Source organism: Rhea americana, unplaced genomic scaffold (genome assembly GCF_003343005.1).
Source record: "Rhea americana isolate MKP2758 unplaced genomic scaffold, rheAme1 scaffold_37, whole genome shotgun sequence".
Taxonomy (NCBI): domain Eukaryota; kingdom Metazoa; phylum Chordata; class Aves; order Rheiformes; family Rheidae; genus Rhea; species Rhea americana.
The window spans coordinates 1,631,640-1,655,333 of record NW_028186501.1 but is presented as its reverse complement, the minus strand read 5'-3'; the positions used below and the strand labels follow the sequence as shown (position 1 = coordinate 1,655,333).

The 23,694-nt window shown below is 51.5% G+C and overlaps 1 protein-coding gene across 4 annotated transcripts in view; it reads left to right on the top strand.

Annotated features, from left to right (window-relative positions):
- The first annotated feature begins 6 nt into the window (after window positions 1–6).
- Window positions 7–23,694, top strand: part of ARHGAP26 (Rho GTPase activating protein 26) — a 157,017-nt gene continuing 133,329 nt past the window's right edge. For all 4 annotated transcript variants that reach the window (XR_014896778.1, XM_085312734.1, XM_085312733.1 and 1 more), the window contains exon 1: window positions 7–218. Coding sequence is in view for 3 of the 4 variants with exons in the window: in XM_085312734.1 (XP_085168860.1) it covers window positions 65–218 (154 nt within the window). In the remaining variant the exon portion in view is untranslated. The remainder of the gene's footprint in view (window positions 219–23,694) is intronic.

The following is a 23,694-nucleotide window of genomic DNA, read 5'->3' as shown; positions in this document are numbered from 1 at the left end:
TTCAATTAATTTTTAAAATTTTTCTTCCTCTTTTATTTTTTCATTTTTTTCCGCGGCGGGCAGCATGGGGCTGCCGGCGCTGGAGTTCAGCGAGTGCTGCCTGGACAGCCCCCAGTTCCGGGAGCGCCTCCGCTCCCACGAGGCCGAGCTGGAGAAGACCAACAAGTTCATCAAGGAGCTCATCAAGGACGGGAAGTCGCTCATCGCCGCCCTCAAGAGTAAGTGAGGTCCCGGGGGCAGCGACCCCCTCCTGCAGAGCCCCCCTCCCGGTCTGGTGCGGGCTGCCCACCCCCCGGTGCACGGCAGCCCACCTGGCCAAGGCAGCTGTCCTGCTCCACCTGGTGCGTGGGAGCCCACCTGGGCTGTGGAGTCCACCTGGCCAAGGCAGCTGTCCTGCTCCACCTGGTGCGTGGGAGCCTACCTGGGCTGTGGAGTCCACCAGGCCAAGGTAGCTGTCCTGCCCCACCTGGTGCGTGGGAGCCCACCTGGGCCAAGGTAGCTGTCCTGCCCCACCTGGTGCGTGGGAGCCCACCTGGGCCAAGGTAGCTGTCCTGCCCCACCTGGTGCGTGGGAGCCCACCTGAGCTGTGGGAGTCCACCTGGCCAAGGTAGCTGTCCTGGCCCCCCTGGTGCGTGGGAGTCCGCCTGGGCTAAGGTAGCTGTCCTGCTCCATCTGGTGCATGGGAGCCTACCTGGGCTGTGGGAGTCCTCCTGGCCCACTGTGGCCCACCTGTTCTGTGGTAGCTGCCCTGGTTCATCATGACCTTCCTGGTCCATCGTGATCCACCTGTCCCTCGTGGCAGTCTTGTTCCCTGTCCGCGGCCAACCTGCCCCTTGCCTGCGTTAAGGGAGCTGTGCTGCCCCATGCACAGGTGTTATAGGGTGGAAAACACCCGGCGGTGGGTTGGAGCACTCTGGCGTGGGTCTGGCTTTGCTGCCTGTGGGGACGCTCATCGCTCCCCACAGCTTTCTGCCTGTGCCAGTCTCTGCCATCCAAGATCCCCAGCGACAGGTTTGTTATGGGAGGGGTAGGGGACATGAGCAGTGCGGTGCCCATCCCCAGCCCTGCGCCTGGCCCTGGTCCTGTTTAAGGGGTGATAGGCACATGTGCAACACCCAGTGCCCCATTTCTGGCCCTTGGGGAGGGTGATGTGTGGGAGGTGTCCTCCTGCGGGGGCAGCTRCCCTCGGCCGTGGGTCACTTGCTCCCCATGGACATTGCAGTACCACCGGGAATGTCCTCCCATCCGAGGCGCGTGCGGCAAAGACAGCTCGCGAGAAGCAGCGCCTGCGATCCTGATCCCGGCTGAGCGGAGCTTCGGGTTGCCGGGAAACAGAAGTTTCTCCTTCCCTGCTCCGCTTGGCCTCGCGACCCGGCGAAAGGGCAGCACGCCGGAGCCCTGCCGTGCCGCCGGGCGCTCCCGCGGCAGGGGCTCCGGAGCTCGCGGGGAGGCCAGGACGCTGCCGGGGGCTGCGGGACCGTGCTCCCGGCTGTGCCATCTCCTCCTCCCGAGCCGGCCCCGTGAACGGAAACGGAGATGATTGTTTGTAAGAGAGGCGCTGGGCGGGGGTTAAAACTGCAAAATGCTCCTGGTTCTGTTTAGAGTCCTGTAAGAGAAGGAAGCTCTGACACACGTGGGTGGCTATTTTGGTGCTGAGGGGAGATCGGCGCCCAGGCTATCGCACGCAAACGCCCGTATCTCGCAGCAGCGCTTTAATGCGCTCTACCTCTGATTCACCGTTCCCACCTCGTGCTCGTGGTATTAATGAGTTAATTTTGCTCATGTCTCTGCAGTCGGAAGACCAGAGTCCTTCCGTATTGTCCCGCGCAGCCCTGCTTGTCTGGTCAGTGTGGTTAGGTCTGTTATAGTAGGTTGAAATGCGCTCCTTGAATGGCAATTTCATCTCTGTAATTTCCCCAGTGAGGTAATTTGGGGGTTTATGGTTTCTCTTTCTCTCTGTGAAGTGGCCTAGATGATGGAAAGCTTCCCTGGCCGGTAGGGTTTTCATGCAAAGTAAGTTGTAATCAAACTGAACTCTCCAAAACTTCTGTTTTGCTGTGATTTGATTCCTTCCCGCTCAGCAGCGGGGATGGAAGGGGAGGAAGAGAGGAAAGCTGTGTGCATGCACGCTCCCAAGATGCGATTCGTAGTAGAATGCATCCAGGCACTCCTGTGGCATCCTCACGCTTTGTTCTCYGGCTCTGACGCGCCAGCGTGGCGTTTGGGATGCCGCAGGGTTATTTTGGGAACCGAAACGCAGCAGGGCTGGCCCCTGCAGCTTGGAGACAGGTGACATTCCTGCCTGCGGCTCGCGCGCTCCGCTTTGGCACGGCCACGCGCTCCTCGGCGCGGAGCCGCAGCTGCTGGGGTCTGGTTCCTGCTCTTTCCCTTGCGATCCTGATACTGAGCCTGCAAGTGTCGGTTCCCTGTGYGCTGGCAATCTCACCCTACAGATTCCGAATTGCAAGGTCCTGCAACGTATCGGTTCTTCGTATTTTGGGTAACCCTCCCCTCCATACTAGTAAACTTATCATTATTCAGATCTGAGCTGCGAGGTTTTAGTGCAGGGTGTTTGCCTTACAGTTGCAAGACAGCCTGTGCCTGGCTATTCCTGGAATATTCATTTTATTTAAGAACAAATCAATGTTGTGTTCTCTATTGAAAACAAATTTTAGAATGTAAGTTGTGGGTCCTGATGTTATTTTTTCTAAGCTTTCCTGATAAGAAATTCGCTCAGACTGCATTTGACTAAGGAAATTCACGCTGACCAAAGCACGGTTACTCTGCTCGTCCAGCTCATGCTGTGTGACAAGTGTTTTTTGGTTCACTGAATTGATACGATTTGCCTTTCTCTAGTGGCATTCGTTCACATAGGCTAAATTGGATTGCCATGCGTGCGTTTGCATGCTCGTAGGTGATCGTTGGCTTGTTTTCCACTGGCGCAGGACGGCTGCYGTGATTCCCGGGACAGGGAATGGCACAGTCCTCAGCTGCAGACTTTCACTGGCTGAAGCTGCAAAGATTTTTTCTGTGTTGCGACAGGAAGAAAGTTCACTGCTCTCTGAAGATAAGGATGTTTTTACGACTGAATTGTTTTCTAGCCTCTATTGAATACATTCTTGGATTAAATTTTAATTCCTTTAAGGGCACTGGGAGTTTATTCCATTGATTTCCGGGAGGCTAGGATGCAGTGGCTATGGGTGTGAATAATAAAGACTTTGTGAATTAATCTTTGTGTCGCCATTGCCTGGCTTTTTGCTAGCAGCGTTGCAGTAGCTGACAGGTCATGTGCATGTAGAAACATGCATGTGGTGACACAAGAGCAGGACAAATTCCTCAGAGATCTGGTCTGTAAAACATTTCAATAGGAAGGTTTTCTAGAGCTGGGTGATGGGGTTCTGGGGTGTATTGGACGGAGATGCACAGCTCTTCCTTTGTGGGATAGTTGCTGGCAGAGTTGGAAATAAGAATTGGAACCTATATTCTATGGCTCTGCGCGGATGCGTCTTCCTTCCCTCGTGCAGCCCACCTAGTAACTTCTCTGTGCGATCGGAGGTGCCGTGTCACTATGGTGATGGGGCTGTGGATGTTASAGACCCTCTTCTGTTTTGTGGGATCAGAAATCTGTCCCAAGACAGCTGGGTTGGTTAGAGCGTGGTGCTGCTAATGCCAAGGTCAAGGGTTCAGTCCCCGTATGGGCTACACTGAGGGATAGGCTAGATGATCTCCAGAGGTCCCTTCCAACCTATATTCTATGGTTCTAGGATGCTTGTTTCTTCCTTATGCATGATCTTTTTTAACCTTTCCTATACTTTTGTTATAAAAGTGACTTTACAACTTATTATGCTGCTACAAGTTTGCAGTAATTCCATTGAACTCTTCAACRAAGAGGGAAACTTGGAGAGCACAGCATTTGGCCCAGCTTTTTCCCTATGAATTCAAATTAATGTCACCATCTTTCATATGGTGATTTGACCTACATAGATGCTTTCATACTTATATCCTATGTAAGTACAAAAAGTTTGAATTCTTGCCAAGTTCTATATATTATTATAAGCTTTCAGGGTATTCATCTGAATCTAGATAAAGATATTCTTGAAAGTGAGAACTACTGTTCTGTATTTTGCAGGGTGAGACGAGGAGTTGGTTCACTCTGTTTCACTAATGCTTTGCAGGGATGTGTGTTCCCAAATGGCTATTTTTGACAGTGCTTTAGTTTGTCATTGACTTGAAGTTGCTGAAGGTGGTAACTGGTGATAGGTCTTGATAATGAGCACAATGCTCACTTGTCTTATTGAGGTTTTTATTTTAGAGTATCTTCAAATGGTTTGTTTTCTTTTGGCGTGGTAATCGTGTGTTTGGAGGGGCTGTTGGGACATATCGTCAACATTGCCTTGGAGGACTCTTGAGGCTTTTCCTTGGTTTCTGTAGCTGGCTATGGCTGCAGAGGCAGTGGTGACATGGTGTCAGGCAGGTAGGGGTGACCAGCAGACCTCTAGCCAGGGGGTGTTTCCTATGGGGAAAGAGGTGTTTGTCGGCATTTTGGATCATAGCACAAGTGAGGCAGTGTGAAACTGAAGTCGTTTGAAGTCTTGGCAATATCCTCTCACGTTTTCCTTCCTCTTGTGTTTTCTACTGGCTGTTTCACATCCTCTTCACTTGAGAACAGGTGCTGGACGTGGAGGAAACACTAACTTTTTYTATACCAGAGAGAAGAGAGTAAGTTGGAGTGGCAATTTGGACAGAAGCTGTAATGCAGTCAGGTGGAGGGGAGATGAGGAGGGGGAGCCTTTCTCATCGCCCTGACGTAGGGGTGCTCTGGTGCCTCTGCCAGGCACAGACGTCTGGTACAGGCATTTTTCCAGAGGCAGGACGGGACGGCGGGGTGGTGGGTGCCTACCTGTTCAGCATTGCTTGCAGAGGGGCTGYGAGGCAGCTCTTGCCCAAAACTCTCCTGCTCTAGGTTTGCTAGGCTGGGCTTACTGCACACACACCTCTAGTGCTTCTTAAAACCCACTGTGTCGAGAGCTRTGTGTCAGGGAAGAGGAGATTTGTTTAAATACACGTAAGAAAATCTCTTGTGGATTTTGTGGAGATGTTTGCAGTCACTCTGCTTTTGCCCTGTGTGAAGATACAGAAAGAATTGGTACTGCTAATTGAGAGGGTTTTTTTTCTTCGTTAAGAAACGAGCAAAGAGAAGTTCAAAAATAATCCTCATTTGCTGAAGGACTGATCTTGCTAAATTTCCTGTGGTGTCTAAGGAGTCTCTCAAGTTTATATACCAGTAATATTTTTTTTTTTCAGAAAGGGAATATCTGTCCCTATTTCCATTGTCTTCCRTTACTGCTTTCTTATACTTAGTGACCTGATTTTCATCAAAATGTGTCCCTCTTTCTCCCTTATACACCATGCATAAATTATTCAGAAAGTTTTGCAAGTGCAAAGAACCAAAGCAAGACATAAATAATGAACTTGGAGCTTGGATACCACAGGTTTTTCAGTGGATGAATTGGACTGAGCTGCTTTGTGGCAACTGGAGGTACCAGGAATATCGAAGTCCATGGCCCTGTTGTGTTTCCCCTGTGCAGGTGAAGTACCAGCTGGTCGGGAGCCTTCAGCTTGTTGGGCAGCTCGCCTTGTGCCTGCGGGTACCGCAGCCTCCCGCGGGTGTGGTGAGCAGCGTCGATCGAGACGCTGGCTCCAGCACGACCCTCCTCCATTTCTCTTTTGGCGGAGGCGAATTAGCAAGATCAGCCGTGTTAAGGCTTTATTTTCATAATGAGGAAAATTCTGGGATTCAGGGAGGATTTGGGTGGGAAGACTAGTACTGAGAAAAGAGAGTGAGGGTCGTAGCTGTAGCCGTGGTGGAGCCTGGGAGCCTGTGGCAGATCACAGTTTCTCTCCAGCTGAGTTTTGGGTGAAGGTGGTGGTATTAAGGAATTTTGTGGTTGACTTTATAAGGCAAACAAAGTACCTTGAAGAGGAAAGGGGGATGCAGACTGCTTGAACCTGTTGCCTGTCCTCGTACTACTAAGCGGTGCGGGGGCTTCTGTGCGTGGAGGATTGCTCATCAGGCATTTTAAATGGAAATAGCTGCAGCAGGGTTCTGCGCGGATGCGTCTTCCTTCCCTCGTGCAGCCCACCTAGTAACTTCTCTGTGCGATCGGAGGTGCCGTGTCACTATGGTGATGGGGCTGTGGATGTTACAGACCCTCTTCTGTTTTGTGGGATCAGAAGCATGATGATGGAAATGCTCCTGGTTGACTGAAACAAGGAAAGAATCTGGAAGAGTCGTGAGAGGAGTCGCTGAGGCACGTCTGGAGCAGAGGGCTGAGGCAAGCGGGGTTCTGTCCTTGACACTGCCTTCAGGGGATGCCTGTTTGTGTGAAACAAGTGGCTTTTTGGAGTCACAAGGTACTCAAAAAACAAAACAATTCATCTCTGAACTACCTGTTTATTTCCAGAGTGTCTGTCCCCTGGGAGCATGCGAGGAAGCTTTTCCTCGCGTGAGGGAAGTTGCCTGTGTGCCCTGGATGGAGAAGGGAGCCTGTCTGGCTGGTTGGGGATAGGTGTGTGCTCACATGGGTCTGCTCCTGCCCCAGCATCGCCTGGTGCTGCATGAGCCGCCGCCTCATCCAGCGGCCCCTCGCTGGGCTGAGGAGCTTGGCCAGCGCTAAGATCCAAACTTCTGTCTTCATGGCCCTTTAGGGAGGATGAAACAGTGACATCTGGGTTATTTGTCTGAGTTTTGGGCCCTGTGCAGTGTCTAGGGGAGATGGGAGTCACTGGACTTGTCTTCTCTCTGGCTTTCAGGTTGCTCCTTGGCCAGTTGTGTACATAGATCCAAAGAGTCGAAGATGCAGACCCTGCTGCTGCAGTGAAGGCGTGGTGGAACTTCTTTTTTGCTTGTTTCTCTAACTTCTAAGTACTAATTTTAAGCCACCAAACTAGTCCACACCCCTGATCTTGAGTGCGCTTGCATGTTCTTGCCTAAGTGCTGCTGCAGGGTACAATTTGTGTGTGCCTGTAGGCCATGGAGCTCCGCTGAGTTTTTTGCAGCTGGACTGTTGGCAAGCGGAGGGCTCTGAAGCTGCAGCCGGGCCCCTGCTCCCCCGATTTGTGGCGTGACAGCCGAACCCGGGAGCTTGCACCCCTGGCGAGGCCGTGTTTCCCRCGGGCTGTTTGGAGCCAGGGCAGAGGGCAGAAAGGATGCCTGGTCACAAGGAGCGTCTCGGCCAGCGCGCGCTCTGCCCCWGCTGCCCGAGGAAGCGGTCCGGTTGGTTTGGGGCTTTGGTTGTTCTTCCCTTGGTTATTTTTCATGCAGGTGAGCTTTGCGATCGAGGTCGCTGCACAGCCGCAGGAGGGGCGGTGCTGGCAGGGAGGGAGCGTCCCGGCACGGGGAAGGGCGACGCTGGGCTAAACCGCTCGGGAGCCGGGCCACGAGCAGCTTCGGGCCGGCTGGGGAGCGATGCCGTCGCGGGCTGATCGGCCCCCCYGGAGCAGGAAGGCTGCGGGTCCCCCGCTGGCGCTTCCCGCCTTGGTGGCCTCGCCGGGGCCGGCGCGCCTGGTCCCGCTCGGCGAGCGGCGCGGCTCTGCTCCCCTGCCGAGGCTGCGATTTCCCGGGCAGCCGTCCCCATCGCTCTCCAGGCACGCTTCGCTTGAGGCCTGTCGGAAGAAATGCGGTCGCCTTTCAATCTTCTGGCGGAGCACACGCTTTTAATTAGTCTCCTGGTGGGTTGAACCGCATTAATGCRTGTAAAGTTGGAGTCGGAGAGGCTGTCTGAAATCCCCAAGGTGTGCACGTCCACAGCACCGCCGGGGCCGGGCCTGCCGCTCCTGAAATCAGGGCAGTGGGTCTACCCAGCAGAGCTGAGTGTGGTTTAAACTATTCCTGATGTATATTTTGGGTTTCTCTAGTCGCTCCTGAAGGCGATGTTGTGGGCGCAGTCTGTGTGCAGACAGGTCAGGCAGGACGCCCACTAGTTCCCTGTGCTGTGGCGGCGAGAGGCCGTGGTGTACCTGGGAGGTCTCTGCTTTTACGTGTTCCTGCAATATGGTGAGAGGAGAGGACCTGTACGAGAGAAGAGCCGGAGGGGAGAGCCGTCGGTGCCACCTCCTGGGGGGCTTGTGCYGGGCTGGATCCAGGATCTGTGTGGGGGGAGGACCTGGCTCCTCAGATCCCTGGCATTGCTCATTTATTCTCCAAAGCAGGGGTTATATACTTTGCCTCATTTTGACACAAAGCTTGTACTCTCTGCTCTTCTCCTTCTCATCGCACCCAGCACTTCAACYCTCCTCCTTTGCACTGGGCATTTGCATTATAATCATCTTTGCATGCCTTGTAGAACAGCTCATCTTGTGGTGCGAGCGGTCTATCCAGAAGGAAAAGAGGTCCACCTACTCTAAGAGAAGACAGGAGCCCTTGTGATGCTCAAACTCTATTATTCASTGAATTCTTGCTTTAGTACCATAATTGCAGCAGGTGATGGTATTCAAAGCTTTTGAAATCTGGTTGCTTTATCTAGATCTAATCTTTCCTTGGGCTGGCAGTGCACTAGATTTCCTCCTCTTCAATTTACTTGTCGCTTATTCAAATATGTGACAGCTTATTTTACCAAAATGGAGCTCAAAAGGGTTTTCTAGCTCTTCACTCCTGAGAGAAATGAATCTGCGCAGATGGATGAGATCTCTTTAGCAGCTTGAATGGAAGTTTCAGGTTATATTGTTGTTAATAATAGTACATACATTGAGAGCTTTGTATAGGTTTCAGCTAACTAATCTTCAGTGATACTCTTGGGAGACAGGAGTTAAGTGTTATCCCCACTTCAATATGTGGAAACTCAAACAAGGTTGAAGCAACTGGCCTTGGGCCAGGAAGTGAATCAGTTGCCAAGTCAGGGTTAGAATTTGGGGCCTCCTGGTTCACAGCGTTGTGCTCTTTCCTGCAGACCACACTGCCCGATGCTATCTCTATTCTAAAATGCAGTTGTCTTCACAGACCATCGTAACCAAGTGCTCTGTGCCTCTACTTGTGATGCGACTCGGATCAAGATGGCTTTTCAGCAGTGCTCCTGGCTGTGGAGTCGGATGCATCCTGGGCTTAGCATCCTTCTGCTTAAAGAGAGGAAAATAGGAGGTGGGCGGGGGGGGGGGGGAATAAGATCTGCTAGTTTTAGATTCTGCAGCGTAAATGTCATTATTTTAGAGCTGTTGGGGGATTCTTGTTCTTGAGAAGAAAGCTTTCCCTGCATCTCACTGTTATGATTTGGGAAGATCTTTAATTGACAGTGCAAAATTAAGCAGTAGCTGGCCACGGTAAATTCTTCCTTCATTGCCAGCTTATGTTCTTTACATTGGCTGTACAAGCTAACCACAATTTGAGATGGGAAGCACACGATTTTTGGTTTGTGTTTCTAAGATGAGTTGATGCTGTTTTTTCTGCTTTGTTCGACTAGTGAAGATGTAATTTTGCAACCTTTTTCAACCTCAAACTCACGGCTCATCCATGTCAGGATGTATTTTTCACCTCTTCTTTTCTGAAAGGCTGTAGGAAACATTCAGTACAAGGATTATTTTGCAGTAAGGGAGAGGTACATAATTACATTTCAGCTAGGCAGTCCTACCCTTGAGCCAACAGGACCAAGAGAAAGAGGACTTCCTTCTTTTTAGCCTTCCTGTGGCTTTTATAGTCACATATTTAATAGCTTGTCTGGTATTTTATTCAAGCTAGATGTAATACAAATTGTAGCACTCTGATTTCTTTTCAGCACAGTTTAAAAGCTCTTCTTCCTCTCCAGTGGAAACGAGTAACAGRAATATTTCGCTGTTCTAGAGAAGCTCGTTGTTTCTGTTGCTGAGCTTCTCGTAGTGAGTTTTGTGTGCAGATTCTGCTTATTGAGCCCCTGGTATTTGCAAGGGAGCTGAGCACTGTCCTCCCCTCCGGTCTGCCTCTGCAGAGGACAGGACAGAGTTAGCTTTTGTGTCTCATCCTAAATACCCACAGCGTTTGGGTAGTGGAAAGGCTGCAGTTACAGCCTGACACTGAGAACAAAAATCCAGAAGAGCCTATTGTGAGCTTTACRAAGACTTGCACGCTTTTTTCCCCCTAAATGGGTGTCTGCCTGTTGTCCCACGTGAGTACCCAGCCCTGGGCAGATGCATTTTCCTTTACGTTCTCTTCTACCCCAAGCACCCACACTGGAGGCGAAGCCCATTGCTTGTTCCTTGGGGAGGATGCACTGTTCCTTCCTGCTGTGTGCAAAGCTGGGACACCTCTGCTATTTCTGTGTTCAGGGGACTGGAAATGCAATGGTGATAATGAAAGCAAAGAGCTTGGATTTCAGCTGGGATGGACTCCTCTAGTTAAGCAGTAAATGCTATGCTTGTGTCATTTCTAGTGTGTAACTTCACACCTGTGCATCTTCTCTTACACTTCGCTGTACTGAGGTGTAGCTGGATCTGGCCTCTCTTTAAGACCAGAGAAAGAAACTCTGGTTAGCAGAAGGGTTTTGGAAGTGCAGGAAGTTTGCATGCATTATTACATYTTTTAAATTATGTTACAAGAAAGCTCATTAACAAAGCATTGAAGGTCCTTTTAATTGGGCGTGTGCTACAGAGCAAATCTGGGCATATGTCCCGACACACTAGTCCTGGTGATGTTGTCTTAAGAAGCTGCTGTCCCTGTGTCACAGCCCGCTCAGCTGCGGCGCTGAAGGCACTTAACCAGCTGCACCCTAAACCAAGGTGTCAAAATGACCAGTTAAAATAAACCCTTTTGGGTTGGTGAGGGTGGAATAAACAGCTGCTTTGAAAGGCAGGATCTTCTGAGATTGATTTCATTGCCGAAGCCAGTCACAAAAGTACCAAAAAGAAAAAAAAAATTAAGTAGAAGTTGTATAAATCTAAGAAGGTTGAAGTCTCACAGAAACAGAGGTGTAGAGAGAGTATTTCATGGTGGGTTGTCGCATGGCGGCTGGGATCTGCCACTGCTTCACCAGCATCAGGAACCAGCCATCTGCTGTGTCCTGCTCGCAGTTGGCATTAAATGCATTTGCCTGATTTGGTTCAAGAGGCAATTTCTGTGTGTGTGTGTGTGTGTGTTTCATGTGCTAGCTCCCTGATGTGCTTCTCGTGAGGGACATGCTCTGCTTCCTGGGGTGTCTTTGGAGAGCAAAGGAGTGGTTTTCCTGGCACTAGTGGGAGAGTTGGGAAATCTTGATGCCTTCACTGCTCTTATCCTCCTCTTGCAGCGTGCTGTAGCCATGTTTTTACACTTCTGAAAATGACCTTAGCTCTGTTTTAGGGCCACATGGGGTTGGGCAGATGACTTGTTTCTCTGCGTAGGCTTTTCTCACAGGGCTGCCCGCAGGAATGCAGTAGATCTCTTCTGGTACCTTCCCATCCTTCCTCGGCTCAGATGCAAACCACTGGTGTCCAGGGCAGTAGACACTTGTGTAGCTTGTGTAGCTGAGCAGGGGTTGCCAGTAGGCTGGCACAATCTCTCCTTGGGTCTCCTTTTGCTCCATGCAGCCCTGACGCTAGCAGGCATTTACCGAGTGAAGCTCCACCAAGCACTCTGCGCAGTGAACGCTGTGCTATCCGAGTGGCCTGGCACTCTGCGCTGAGAATTTTCTTTTGCTTTTTTTTTGTTTGTTTTGTTTTTTGAGGGTGGTAAGTCATTGTAACACTCAGAGTGCATGCAAGGAAATAGCGTTTCCATGGCTGCTGTGGCGTCTGTGGAGGGGGGCTGACGTGACAGTCCGGGCAGTCTGGTGCGCTTCCTTGTCTTTCTGCGGATCACTCTGAACGGCCCTTTCCTGTGCCCTGCAGACCGCTGTCTGCACCTTCTTTTCCGGCTAATCTGAGCTCGGGCAGGAGGCTGCTGCTCCTCCTCTGTGCCTTATAAGCAGGCTGCAGGAAGAGGGAGTGTTCGGCAGGCCAACAAGATAATGAATGAGCACCGTGTTAGCTCCTGTTTCTTGTCTGCAGAAACCTTCAGACGTCGCTAGCGTTGGGCCTTGAGCCCCCGTCTTCTGGGAGGGGACGGAGGGAGCAGGCAGATGGATCAGGGGATTTAGCMGGGCTGCAGCACCGCTTATGGTCTCCAAGCATGTTTTAATTGGAGGTTAATCACACTTGGAGACTGTCAGCAGCCGTGTCACTGCAGCACTTGTGGCCCGGACAGAGATCTTAYGCTTGCTTCTAGGTGGGGATGGGGATGTGTGGAGCTGGTGTCAGCTGAGCCCAGCGTGTGTTTTGCTTTCCCTCTCCCACAAGCTTGAYGGGAAGCCAAGTCGCTTAGTCAGGGCTTGGGCGAAGGTGTTGAAGTTCTTCAGAAGAAAGCAGATAAAGTTGGAGTCCTAGGAGCTGCTTCTCCTGCCTCCTGGAGACCTCACATGAGTCAGCGCAAGGCTCAGCTGCACTRATGCCTCTGCAAGGCCCACCTGGAGGAGAGGGGACTAGGCAGTGTGCTCCACAGCCTGTGGAAACCCAGAGGGTCCCTGGCTGGGGAATGGCAGATGCCAAGGTTTGGGGGAGGGGGCAATGAGTGGTGGGCTCCTCTCTMGCAGAGGCTGCATCCTCTTCTTGGGGACAAATGAGTTTTATTGTGGGCGGTGACAAGCCCAGCATGGGGCAAGTGGAGGGGAAGCTCTTTCCTTGCTGGTTCCCATGTCCCTTGTGGCCACATCTGCACGCATCTGCTGAAGTGCATCTGCATGAAGTGTGTGGCAGGACCAGCAAAAAAGCCTTCACCTGAGCAGCGAGTGAGCTGACCCACCTCAGTGGTACCAGAAGTCCCTTTGGGGGCTGAGCCATGGCCCAGATAGCCATGGGCTTCCCAACTAGCAAAGCAGCTGCTTGCTTGTGCCACACTGGGTGGGGAGGGCTGTAGGACCAGGCATGGGGCTGGGACTCTGGACGCTGCACCCTTGGAGCAGGGGCAGTGGAGAGAGGACAGGCTGCTGTGTATGGGCTTGCACACCTCTGTGGACCTGTCAAAGAGGCAATGATGCTATTGCCAAGCAAACAACTCGGCAAGCAGCTTCTGAAGCCTTGGAGGCTGCTCTATGCAAAGCGCAGCAAAGGCAATGACACTGAGCAAAACCATCGCGGAACTGCAGTTCTTCTGGTTCAGAGCATTTTGGGCAGCCCTTCAGCTTCCTTTTGTCATCTTCCAGCAGCTAATCCAGGAGGAGGATGTGCTTTGCTAGGTATTTATCACTACTTGATCTGTTAATTTGATCTGTTTTTTTTTTGATCTGTTAATTTTAAGCATAACCACACGAGCCAGCTTCATATGCAGCATGATAAACAGATTTAGTGTGACCTGTTGTGGGTGGGGAGGAGGGAGAAAATGAGGGAGAACTTGTACTGAAATCTGCACACCCTGTTCGCTTCACTGCTGCTTCTTATGAATCATCTCGCCTTTTTTCCTCCAAGCATGTGAGCTAGCTGTCACAGTGAAAGCTGCTACCAGCAGAACAGACTCTGTTTTGCTGGTTTTTCTGGCATGCTCCCCTCCATCAGCCTGCACCACCAAGACTTCTTCACCTGTGTGTTTTTTTTCTTTTAATTGCTCTGTGGAAAAGTAGGGAGACCTTAAACAGCTGCCTTTATGCAACCTCTCCTGTAGACAGCATGCGTGTGCCATTCTGAACCAGGAAGATGCTTTATTATTAGGGTGCTAAGAGCCAGAGTGGTCTCAAGCATGGCATGGTGGAGCAGTGAATTACATTCCCCATTCTGATTTTTTTCCAAAGTTCCAAAGTCAGTTGCCTGTCTCTGCCTCTGCTTCCAYCTGCCAAAGACGCGAGCTTAGTTTATGTTTTAATTGGGGCTTAATCACACTTGGAGACTGTCGGCAGCCGTGTCACTGCAGCATTTCTGCAGCATATTGATATGGGGTGCGTTTCTCCTCATTTCTATGGGGTAATGAGGAGAAATGCACTCCATATCAGCAGTGCAGATCTCCTGGCAGGCTCTGAGAAGAGGAGACTGCAGTGGCTGAAGATGCTCTGAAGACCAATGACCATGGTGTAGTGACGGAGGGGAGGGAGGAGAGAAGGGGGACTCTTCCGCTTTAATGCCAAGCGAATTTCTAGCTTGAGTTTATGCAAAGTACACAAGCCTCCAGACCATATGGTTTCTGCATGTTAAGTGGTGGGCAAAGCTGTGCGGCACATGGGGCTGGAGAGCGCGTATGTGAGAAATACATGAGTGATCAGAGAGGCCACAGATGCTGTTTCCTCTTCTTTAATTGCAACTGAGACACATGGCATTTGTCACAAGCTGGTGGTGTTATGGTTTAGTCAGCTAATGCACAAACTCTTTGGTGTGGTCTGTTTGCTTATTTTAATCTTCTTACATTTTTTTTAATTAACTTTAGTTGAGCCTAAAGAGGAAGCATTTTCTTCTTGCAGCCTGTCAGAGCTTCTGCAGCGGCTGCAGGAGCCGTGGAGGCATTCGGTGGTGCCACAGCAGGGTCCCTTGGTCACTGGCCGGTGCAGTGCTGGCTGCAGCGTGCCGTCCAGCTCCGGGAAAGCGGACCACGTGCCGGCTGTGGTGCGGTGCCCACCCTTGGAGGGCCAGGAAGGCTCGTCTCTCCGTTGGCGGCGAGCAGAGCCTTCCTCTGGCAGCCGGCTGCGTGCACGCTTGCTGCTTTTCTCTTCCTAAATGATTCCAGCTAGATGAGTCTTTCYCTCTACGGACAAAAATGCTCCCTTTGTTCTGGGCTCCAGCGTAAAAGAATCTGTTTTAAAAAGATATGAACTGTTTATCTAGAGATAGACCATAAATAGCTCATAAAACTGTTGGAGAATAAGAACAGTTTTTTTTTCTTTTACAATGAGAACTTCAGTGTTTGTTTGTGCAGCTCTCCAAACTGATAGCTGTGTTGTGGATGTTGCAACAGGGAATTGCTGAGCTGAAGGCCAGACGAGTCGCAGTTACGAGTTCACGAAGTTTAGTTTGGGTACAGCGTTCGCCGGGATGCGCTGTGAGGACGTTATCGTAACCCGGTGTTTAGCAGCCTCGGGGCTGCCGTGACGCCGAGGCGCTTGGCTCCTCGCTGTGCGTGGGAGGTGTGCACGCATGTGCTCTTCTCTTTTTAGTGGCTTCTAATCATGCCTCAGTAGCTTAATGAGGGAAGCGTAAGAGGGTCCTTCGCACAGACTGCGTAACTTGTAAAAAGAGCTCGGGTATGTCTTTTAAATAATATTGCCCAGTAGAGTTTYCTCTTACTGCTTTTTCTAGCTGGAACTGTGTCTGTCGAGAGTGGTGCCCTCATCAAACACTCGTTGCTTAGCAATGACTGTTTTTAAAAAGAGGCATTGCAACACAAAAACATTGCTGGGTATTACCCTGGTTTCCCTCTGCTTCCAGCATTGGCATTGCTCAGGGTGTGCAGGAGAGGAAAGGGGAGAAAGCGGCTCTTCGTATTTTTTTCTGCAGTTTTGGGGAGAGAACGGCCCTGCCCTCRTTCCAGCGTTTGCAGAGAGCCGGCAGATGTACCGGTGGAGTAACGGGGGACTGTAGCTGGACCCACTGGGGTAAGGAGGCGTGCTGCCTCCTTGGTGGTTGTGCCTTGGCTTGTGTCCCTAACTGGTGTCATCAGGAGCTCCTGGGTTTGTGCTTGAACAAGGATGATTGATGGGGAGGGAGGAATTGAATTTCCAGCTCTTTATATCCACATGACCGCAAACTTTGGAAAAAGCACGACTAAAAGACTGCTGATGTGTTTTGGGCCCTGCATCCCTAAACAACCCAGCAGCATGTAGTAGGGAAGGGACTCCCTGGTGATTTGGTGCAATGGCTGGTGTAGCTTCTGTGGCAGCGTACACCTGAAATCGTGCTGCCCATGTTGTGGCATCTGCATCAGGTCTTCTGCTGCTGTGGGATCTGCCCTTGGAAAGTTAGCAGCATGAAGAACGTGAGGATCTTTGTCGAGGTGATCATGGCTGGATCTCCAAGGAGCTTCAGCTGCCTGTTGTTTCTGAGAGATTTATTTCTTAAGCTGTCAGAAAAGATGTGGTTTCTTACCCAACACGCTTCTGAGGTTTTTGGGTTTTTTTTCCCCCCTATAAAACAGGCAAAATTGACKTGTTCAGCAGTGATCTTTCTGAGAGCGTGGTGGGGAAGCACTGGAGACAAAAGGATTTCTCCAAACTCCTTGAAAGGAAAAAGAATCAGACTGCTGCAAAACTTATTTTTGAGAGTCTCGAAGGTGACTGCTCTTTTCCTGCTGTCGTCTGTTGGCTCTCAGGCCTTTGCAGTGAGACCACGTTAGCAGGGCATACCACTGTGGTGCTTTGGGAAGTGTCCTCTTGCCAGGAAACCCGTGGGTCCACCCAAGGCCTCTAGCAGTGCAGGAGTAAAACCTCCGTGTCTCTCTACAGCTCCCTTTCTTTTCCTGTCCCTTTCCAAGCTGCGGTTTTGGTTGGTTTGCCTTCCTCTCTGCCCCTTGTCCCTGCCCTGCCATCTGCCAAAACTTTTGGTGATTTGCAGGATCCTCCAGGTCTGCCTGGCTTTCCTAGAGGAGAAGGAATGTGCATCAGCCCCTCTCCGTCTCTTGAGCCTTAAGGAAAGGTATTCTTAGGATGCTGTTATTTTTTACTGGTAGGTTGCAGTCGTGTGTCTCTGTATGTYAGGATACCTGTCCTTAACCGATAAACCCCAAACGTCATTCCTTGCCTCACTTCCCTGTATTTCTTGGAGTGTTCTTGGGGATGAGGTCCAGGATTTGCTTCCTGCAGCCCGGCTTGCCTCTCCATCTCTGATTTTGCCATACGCCGTTCCTCCCTCTTTCCTGCTGTCYGGAGCTTGCTTTGCCACTGCCTGAGCCTGCCCTGTTTTGTCAGATGTGTTTTATCTCTGTTTGGAGGGTGGGAATGCCCAAGCAGACATGTAGAAAACCATCTGCCCTCTTGGGTCTAAGCGATGTGCTGGTGTCCCCCCACGTCTCTGGGCAGGAGCTGGACCGTCRCTCTTGTTCCCCACTCCCAGGGCCTGGAGGGATCCAGCAACTCTTACACAAATAACTTCATAAAATATTAGATCCAAATGTGTATGTTGTAAATAAATTCTTCAAGTCATCACATGGCCAAAATAGGATTTCTTTCATTTATTTATGTGTGCGTGTGGTTTCTTTTTTTTCTTTTTTTGGTAAAAAAGACTGTGGAGAACTACTTCCTTATATATGAAACTTCCAGTTGTATTTCTGTTCTTAYAGAAACGTGACACTGCAAAGTGTGACAACGTATTAGTCTCTACAGAGAAGGATTAACGAGGTCTCCGTCGGTGCCCGTGCACTGATGCTTCGGGCGCGCTGGGTGCCCTTCGCAGCCGCAGCCAGCCGTATTGATCCGTGTGTTTTGCGGCAGGCTGTCGCTGCTTCTGTTGAGGCTCCGTGTGACCGCATCCGAACCGGCTGCTGGGTCCGCTTGGGGCGTGTCGGTGGCTCACCGCTGTGACCCGAAGGAGCTGCGGGAGTGCCAGGTTGGGGGTTTCCACCCGGGGTGGAGGTGTGCTGTGCGGGCTGCTGCCTGCAGGGCGGCCTGGGAGGCGAACACCTCTTCAAAGCGAAAGCGCGTGCAACGTGCTGCGACAGTGGGTTGTGCGAGTCTCCTCCACAGCAGGCTGCTCTTGTAGGAGAGAAGTCACCTTAAGGGCCTTAACACAAGCCCATGGATTGATTTTACTGTGTCTGCGACCCAGCTTGGCTGCTTAGCCAGCGGCACGGAGCTGCCTCTGTGGCCCTGGTGCAGGCTCCGGTTGAGCGAAGCACTCACCTCTTATAAGAAATGAAGCCCCTCATTTTYTAAGGCGTTGCTGGTGATGGCCTTGTTTGGGCAGCCTGGTCTAACCGGTCTCACCGCTGTTTTCTCCCTGGGATGCTGAGTGCTGGCCATGCGCAGAGCCACATCCTTTTGTACGCAGCAGTGGAGCCCGTCGCGGTGCTGAGCAGGAGATGCCACCCTCGCTGGAGCCCGGGAGCCTGGTCAAGCATTGGGCCAGCAGCCCAGGGAGCTCACCCAGCGCAGCACCGAGAGAGAGCCGGGTCTGACTCCAGAGACCTGTGCCTGGCTCTCTTCCCGGCCTTGTCCCTTTCGAAAGGCCAGGAATGGAAAAGAAAAACCCTAAGACCTAACCCAAAGATACCCTGCAAACCATGAAAAAAGTCCCCAGATACTTACCTTTTTTATGCATTGGGGCATAAACCAGGTATCTTTTGCTCTCTGTCCCTCCTCTGTTGTTGTCTTTTGTCCCCTGAAGACACAGCAGTGACTRCAGAGCCTTGTCTTCCCTGGCTTTGTGGCTAGCACCTGCGTGGGACGTGCTGATTTTGGTAATCCACCTACCAGCCCAAGAAGACAATAGAAACACCTTATGGACATCTCTAAAGGCGCAAGACTAGCAGATGCTGGAGAGGAGATCTGGCTGCCAAAGGAAGCTTGACTAAAATTTCYTCTTCTCTGTTTTCAGCTGTGATGGATTTTGGGGGGTGAGGGGTGGAGAAGACTCAGGAACGGTAACAGCCTTTGAGTTGCTGAAGGAGGTGGCTGAGGTGGAACTTGCTTTCAAGATGGAGGTTGGTGGAGCCTTGCATGGATTGTGGGGCGCTCCGGGTGTGCGGGCGCCCTGAGCGCGAGGAGAAAGGCCCATTGTGCGTTTCTACTGGAGTACGTCCCGGCGACCTGCGCTACGGTTCCTGCTCCGTGGCTGAACTAACTAGCTGTAAGGAATGCGAAAGGACGAGGCAGTCTGTCAAAGGGGACTTTGTGTTGCAGTTACGCTCAGGCAAGGAGSAATGGCTCGATCAGCCGGTCGAGCTCTGCACTAAGTTCGAAGTGCGTGCCACAGTCACGTTTTAGTGGTGTGTGTTGTGTAGTGCTTTGTGTGGTTAAAGTGCTGAGGAGAGGCTGTGGGGGAGTTGGATGACGTCTGCCTGTTGCCTCTGCTGCGCAGATCAGTCTCCTCCGTCTCGTAACACCTTCRGGTCTGGAAGAGGCCAAAACACAGGACCAGAACCATGTCATCTTGCTCGAGGAGCTCTTTGGAGAGGATGTGGCTTTAGACAGAGCCAGTGCGGGCAGGATATCAGTATTTCAAAATGATGTTCGCTAGGTCTCTTTATGGCCAATCTCCGCTTTCCCACAGAGCGGTTGTAATCGGCTGTGACTGGCTTTTTGAGCGTGTTGAGCACGCGCTCTTCAATCCTGTCCCCTTGGCGTGAAGTGAAGCCAGCCAGGTGAGCCGGAGGTGGGTGAGGAAGCTGCCGTGCTGCGTGGTGTTCGACTGCTCGTTGCCATCCACCTTGAGGTTGGATTTCATTGTGAGTAAGAGARAAAGAGTGAAAATTTTCCAGTAATCCACACTTTCCCCATCCCCTACTTGCAGTTAGGACTAAAGGGTTTTTGTGCGTTGAGCGCTAAATAAATTGTAACTGCTGTTTATCACCCCTCTCCAGGGGGTGTTGATGAAGTTCGCGGGCTGGCGTGGCGTGGGGTCCGTGCGCGGCGCTGGCAGAGCTGCTCTCTGGCTTGGCGCTGCCGCCCGCCGGGGCGCGAGCCTTTGCTGGGGGAGCTGCGAGAGCCTCGGCTGCGGCCCAGGTTGTGAGGGAAGAGCGTGGCGAGCTCTGGGCTGTGCGAACCCGCGGCGTGGTGAGCTGTCAAGCGGACGTGTGCTGCACGCCTGCCCGAGACACACAGTTCGAGGGAGATGAGGGCGGGCTCCACCTAGGAGAGATGGAGCCCACCGCTGGAGCTGAGCAAGACGGAGGGGCCGCTCGGGGGCTGGCTCGCGGCGGGCRGCTGGGGCACTGCGCTAGCTGCAGAGGGTTAGGAGGACCTTCTTGTTTGGGTGGGTCTTGGGTGAAATGACTGAGGATCAGGGATTTCTTCCAGGCTGTGGGGAGTTGAGCCCCGTGCTTGTTTTAGTTCTGTAGCTGCTGTTCAGGAGTGCTCATGGGGAGAAGGCCAGAGGCTTCCTGAAGGCAGAATGTTTCCTGATGTGAGCAGGAAGCAAAACCCTGCTGGAAGCTGGCTGGTGCCTTGCCAGACGGGCACAATACCAACGAGGCTTAAAACAGATCTCCAACGGTCAGCTCTTCCTGTGATGACCACTGAAAAAAATGTGAATGTAGCCAGGCGCAGGGTTAGGCGTGATKCATAGAATCACAGAATCAGCAAGGTTGGCAGGGACCTCTGGAGATCATCCAGTCCAACCTCCCTGCTCAAGCAGGGTCACCTAGAGCATGTTAGACAGGGTTGCATCCAGACAGGCCTTGAAGTCTCCAGAGAAGGAGACTCCACAACCTCTCTGGGCAACCTGGTCCAGTGCTCCRTCACTCTCACAGGGAAGAAATTCCCCCTCACGTTCAGGCAGAACTTCCTGTGCTTCAACTTCTGCCCATTGCTTCTTGTCCTGTCACACGGGACAACTGAAAAGAGTTTGTCCCTGTCCCCTTGACACCCTCCCTTCAGGTACTTGTACACATTGATCAGATCCCCCCTCAGTCTCCTCTTCCCCAGGCTGAAGAGGCCCAGCTCTCGCAGCCGTTCCTCCTAGGGCAGGTGCTCCAGCCCTCGGATCATCTTCATAGCCCTACACTGGATGTACCCCCTACATCCCTGGGTAGGCTTTCAAGTTAAGGACTATTTACTCGGGCTTTCATCAAGCAATTAGAAGTTCAGTTTGATCTCTGCTCTTGCATCGTGTGGCATTTTTGCCCTTGATATTAAGCCTGTACTTTAGGGAGTGGGAAGTTTGCAATCCTGGAGCAGATGCCCATGAGATGACAAAGCTGGAAGAAGTGGTGTGCTGCAGGTGCTGGCTCCGGGCTTGGGCCCAGGACCCCATCTCCCATTGGAACTGCTGTTCCTGGGACCCGGATACCTCATCCCAGCCCTGCCATGGCCCCAAGGCCCTCGTGTTTCTGGCTCGTAAAGCAGAGGGTGGTTTGACCCTCACACCTGGGCATCGGTGAAGATCTGCCCTTTGGAGAGAGAGCCACAACACGCCCAGCACTGGCGTAAGCTCTGCCGTCTGGTACTGGGCACAAAAGCCTGTAATTCTGCCCTGGGATGCAGAAAGCTGGAGGTCGGGGTCTGGGAAACCTGTCTCCCCCTACCCAAGAGATCCTTAAGCTGCAGAGCCTTCCTCTTCAGAAATCAGTGTCCCTGCTGGGCTAGCTATTAACTAATTAGATTTAATAACAAACTAATCCACATGCATGATTGTTGTGTGAGGTAATCTGTTCCCTCGCTTGGCATTAGCACATGGTGTCTGGTTTGGAGGCTTCTGCTGCAGAAAAGAGACTCTAAAAACAAAGCCGTCCTGGCGTAGCGAGCGCGTGAACTGTGCAGCTCCCAATCCGACAAGCACGCTCGTGTGATAATTACCCTTGGCTCCTGGTCCTGGGCATCCTATTTTACTAATGGGTTATTAACTTATTCAGAAGCAAATTTCTCTTGGATTAGTGTCCTCTAAATTGATTAACTGTCTCAGATAGAGCATTTTATTTTAATGAGATGTGATTCCAGGCTCCAGTCAATGAATTATTATGGAAACAAGAGTAGAGTAATCTGCACTGTTTCTGTATGCCATCTTTTGAGAGTTTAGAAAAAGGGAAGTAGAAAAGACTCAGAGAAGTTGTAATTACCAAAGGAGCTTGTAATGTTATCATGTATCTGCCCTCCTGCCTCTGTGCAACTAAGGAACTGTGGAAAAAAAGTTGTCAAAAAATATAGCATTTCCATCTTGCCTTCTGTAATGGCTATTTGTGAAATTCAAAGAAATTGGAGCTCCATAAAGTGGGCAATTTGTACACGAAGGTACACGTTTAATGCATTTATATATGTGCACTAAATAGTAATCAGGTGACTTCTTGCTATGGGGAAATAGGATCACAGCTCTACGGTATCAAATAAAGCCTGTGTGGCTTTGGAAGAGGATGTGAAGGCAAATGCCGTATCCTGTTGAACCTTCCGGGGAAATGGTGCGTTCTTAAAGACCGTCGGTATCGGGCTTGGAAAGGGCACGGGAACCCTGCACTTGYAAGAGGCTCGGTATTTTTAATGACCGCAAATAGTTCACGTTTCGCAACTGATCCAGCAGATACCGCGCGTGGCACCTGTGTCCCTTCCGCCTGCTGGCGTTCTTTGTGTAGGACCTGTTCGATTCATACGTGTATACACGTGAGTCTGTGTATATATATATATGTGTGTGTGTGTTTCTGCATCAATAGATGTGTGAGTGTGCATATACTCTATTTTTGTTTGTTCCTAATGGCGATGGCACAGGGAGGGCTGGATGGTGGTTGCTCCTCTTTCTTCTAAATGCACAGAAGGGCAACCTTGGGCACAGGAGCCTGGTGTCCCAGCGTGGGCRTCCTGGCCGCGTTTCCCTGGACGGCCTGTCTGGCTGATTTAGTGCGTGCTCGCGTAACAGCCTGTCTCTGTGCTGCTGCTGTTTCGGGGATTATGAGAATTTTTGTGTCCTCTAGTTGCTGGCACTGATGATAGGAGCTCAAAGCAGTCACCTCCTAATACATACACGTCTGGCATGCCTGCTTCTTCCCTGGGATGTATTTTTAGCATGCGAACTACCTTTTTTGTTCACAACATTGTGTGAGGAAATACAGGGCCATTTTAAGTCTAAGCCAGTGTTTGATGAACCGTGCTGGGCGCTGGCTCAGGCTCTGCGGCAGCAGCGTGTCCTGGGAGCGGCGTGTGGTTTGGGGACACCTCTCCCCACTGCACTTTTTGGTGGAGCAGTGTGGTAACAAGAGGGGATCTTGCAGCAGGAGGAGTGGAAAATCAGTATTTAAAATCCTTCTTATCCTTCTGAAAAATATTTCAGAATTTCAAGCTTTCAACTCAGCAAGCCTGAATTTAAATGGCATTTTTTTATTTGTATGGTATGATGCCTTTGGAAATACAAGCCAGAGCGATAGTTTTTYATTTCATTGCTGCTTCCCTAAAGTTTTCCAGGTACTTAAGCTGTCGTCTGTGTTTGCTGTTCTGACACTTCCCTCGTCTGCTTTTAGCGTGTTGAATATTTACATTTGATTTTATTTTAAGACCTTATCTGCTCCCTCCTACACTCGCTCCCGGTGCTTTGAAGCCCTGCTGCCGCAGACGGCCGACGCTCCTGCCGCAGCCCCGTCCGCCTCCCCGGCCGGCCGGCCCGCGCGGGAGCCTGGCTGCCAGCACGCCTTCTGCCAGGCGCCAGCAGTTACTTATTGACAAGATTATAGGTTAGGAAGGGCCCGGGGAGGGGGAAGCTCTGCTATAAAACAACACCAGGATGTGAACAAAAATAAACACAAGGAGAAGTGCCAGCTATGGTGSTTGGGTGGGGAAGTGGAGAAATCTTTTGTTTTGTTTTGCTAGGCGAGCAGTTAGGGACGTGAAACGCGCTCCCTGCGAAGGGCCTGTGCAAGAAAGTGGGGAGGGCAGCTGGGATCGCAGCCCTTCCCTGGGGCACGGGTTGCACCCCGGGAAATCACTGCGAAGGCAGGAAGAGGATTGCCGGTGAGGCTGCAGTCTCGCTGCCGTCCCTTCCCGCGGACGGGCTGGCCTGGGCGCGAAGCACGATGCTCCGGGGCCAGCAGGAGCCGTGSATAGCGCTGCTGTTACCCTGGCCTTGGCGCGATACTGTGTGCATGTCGGAGGACCGGGGTATTAATGCGACACG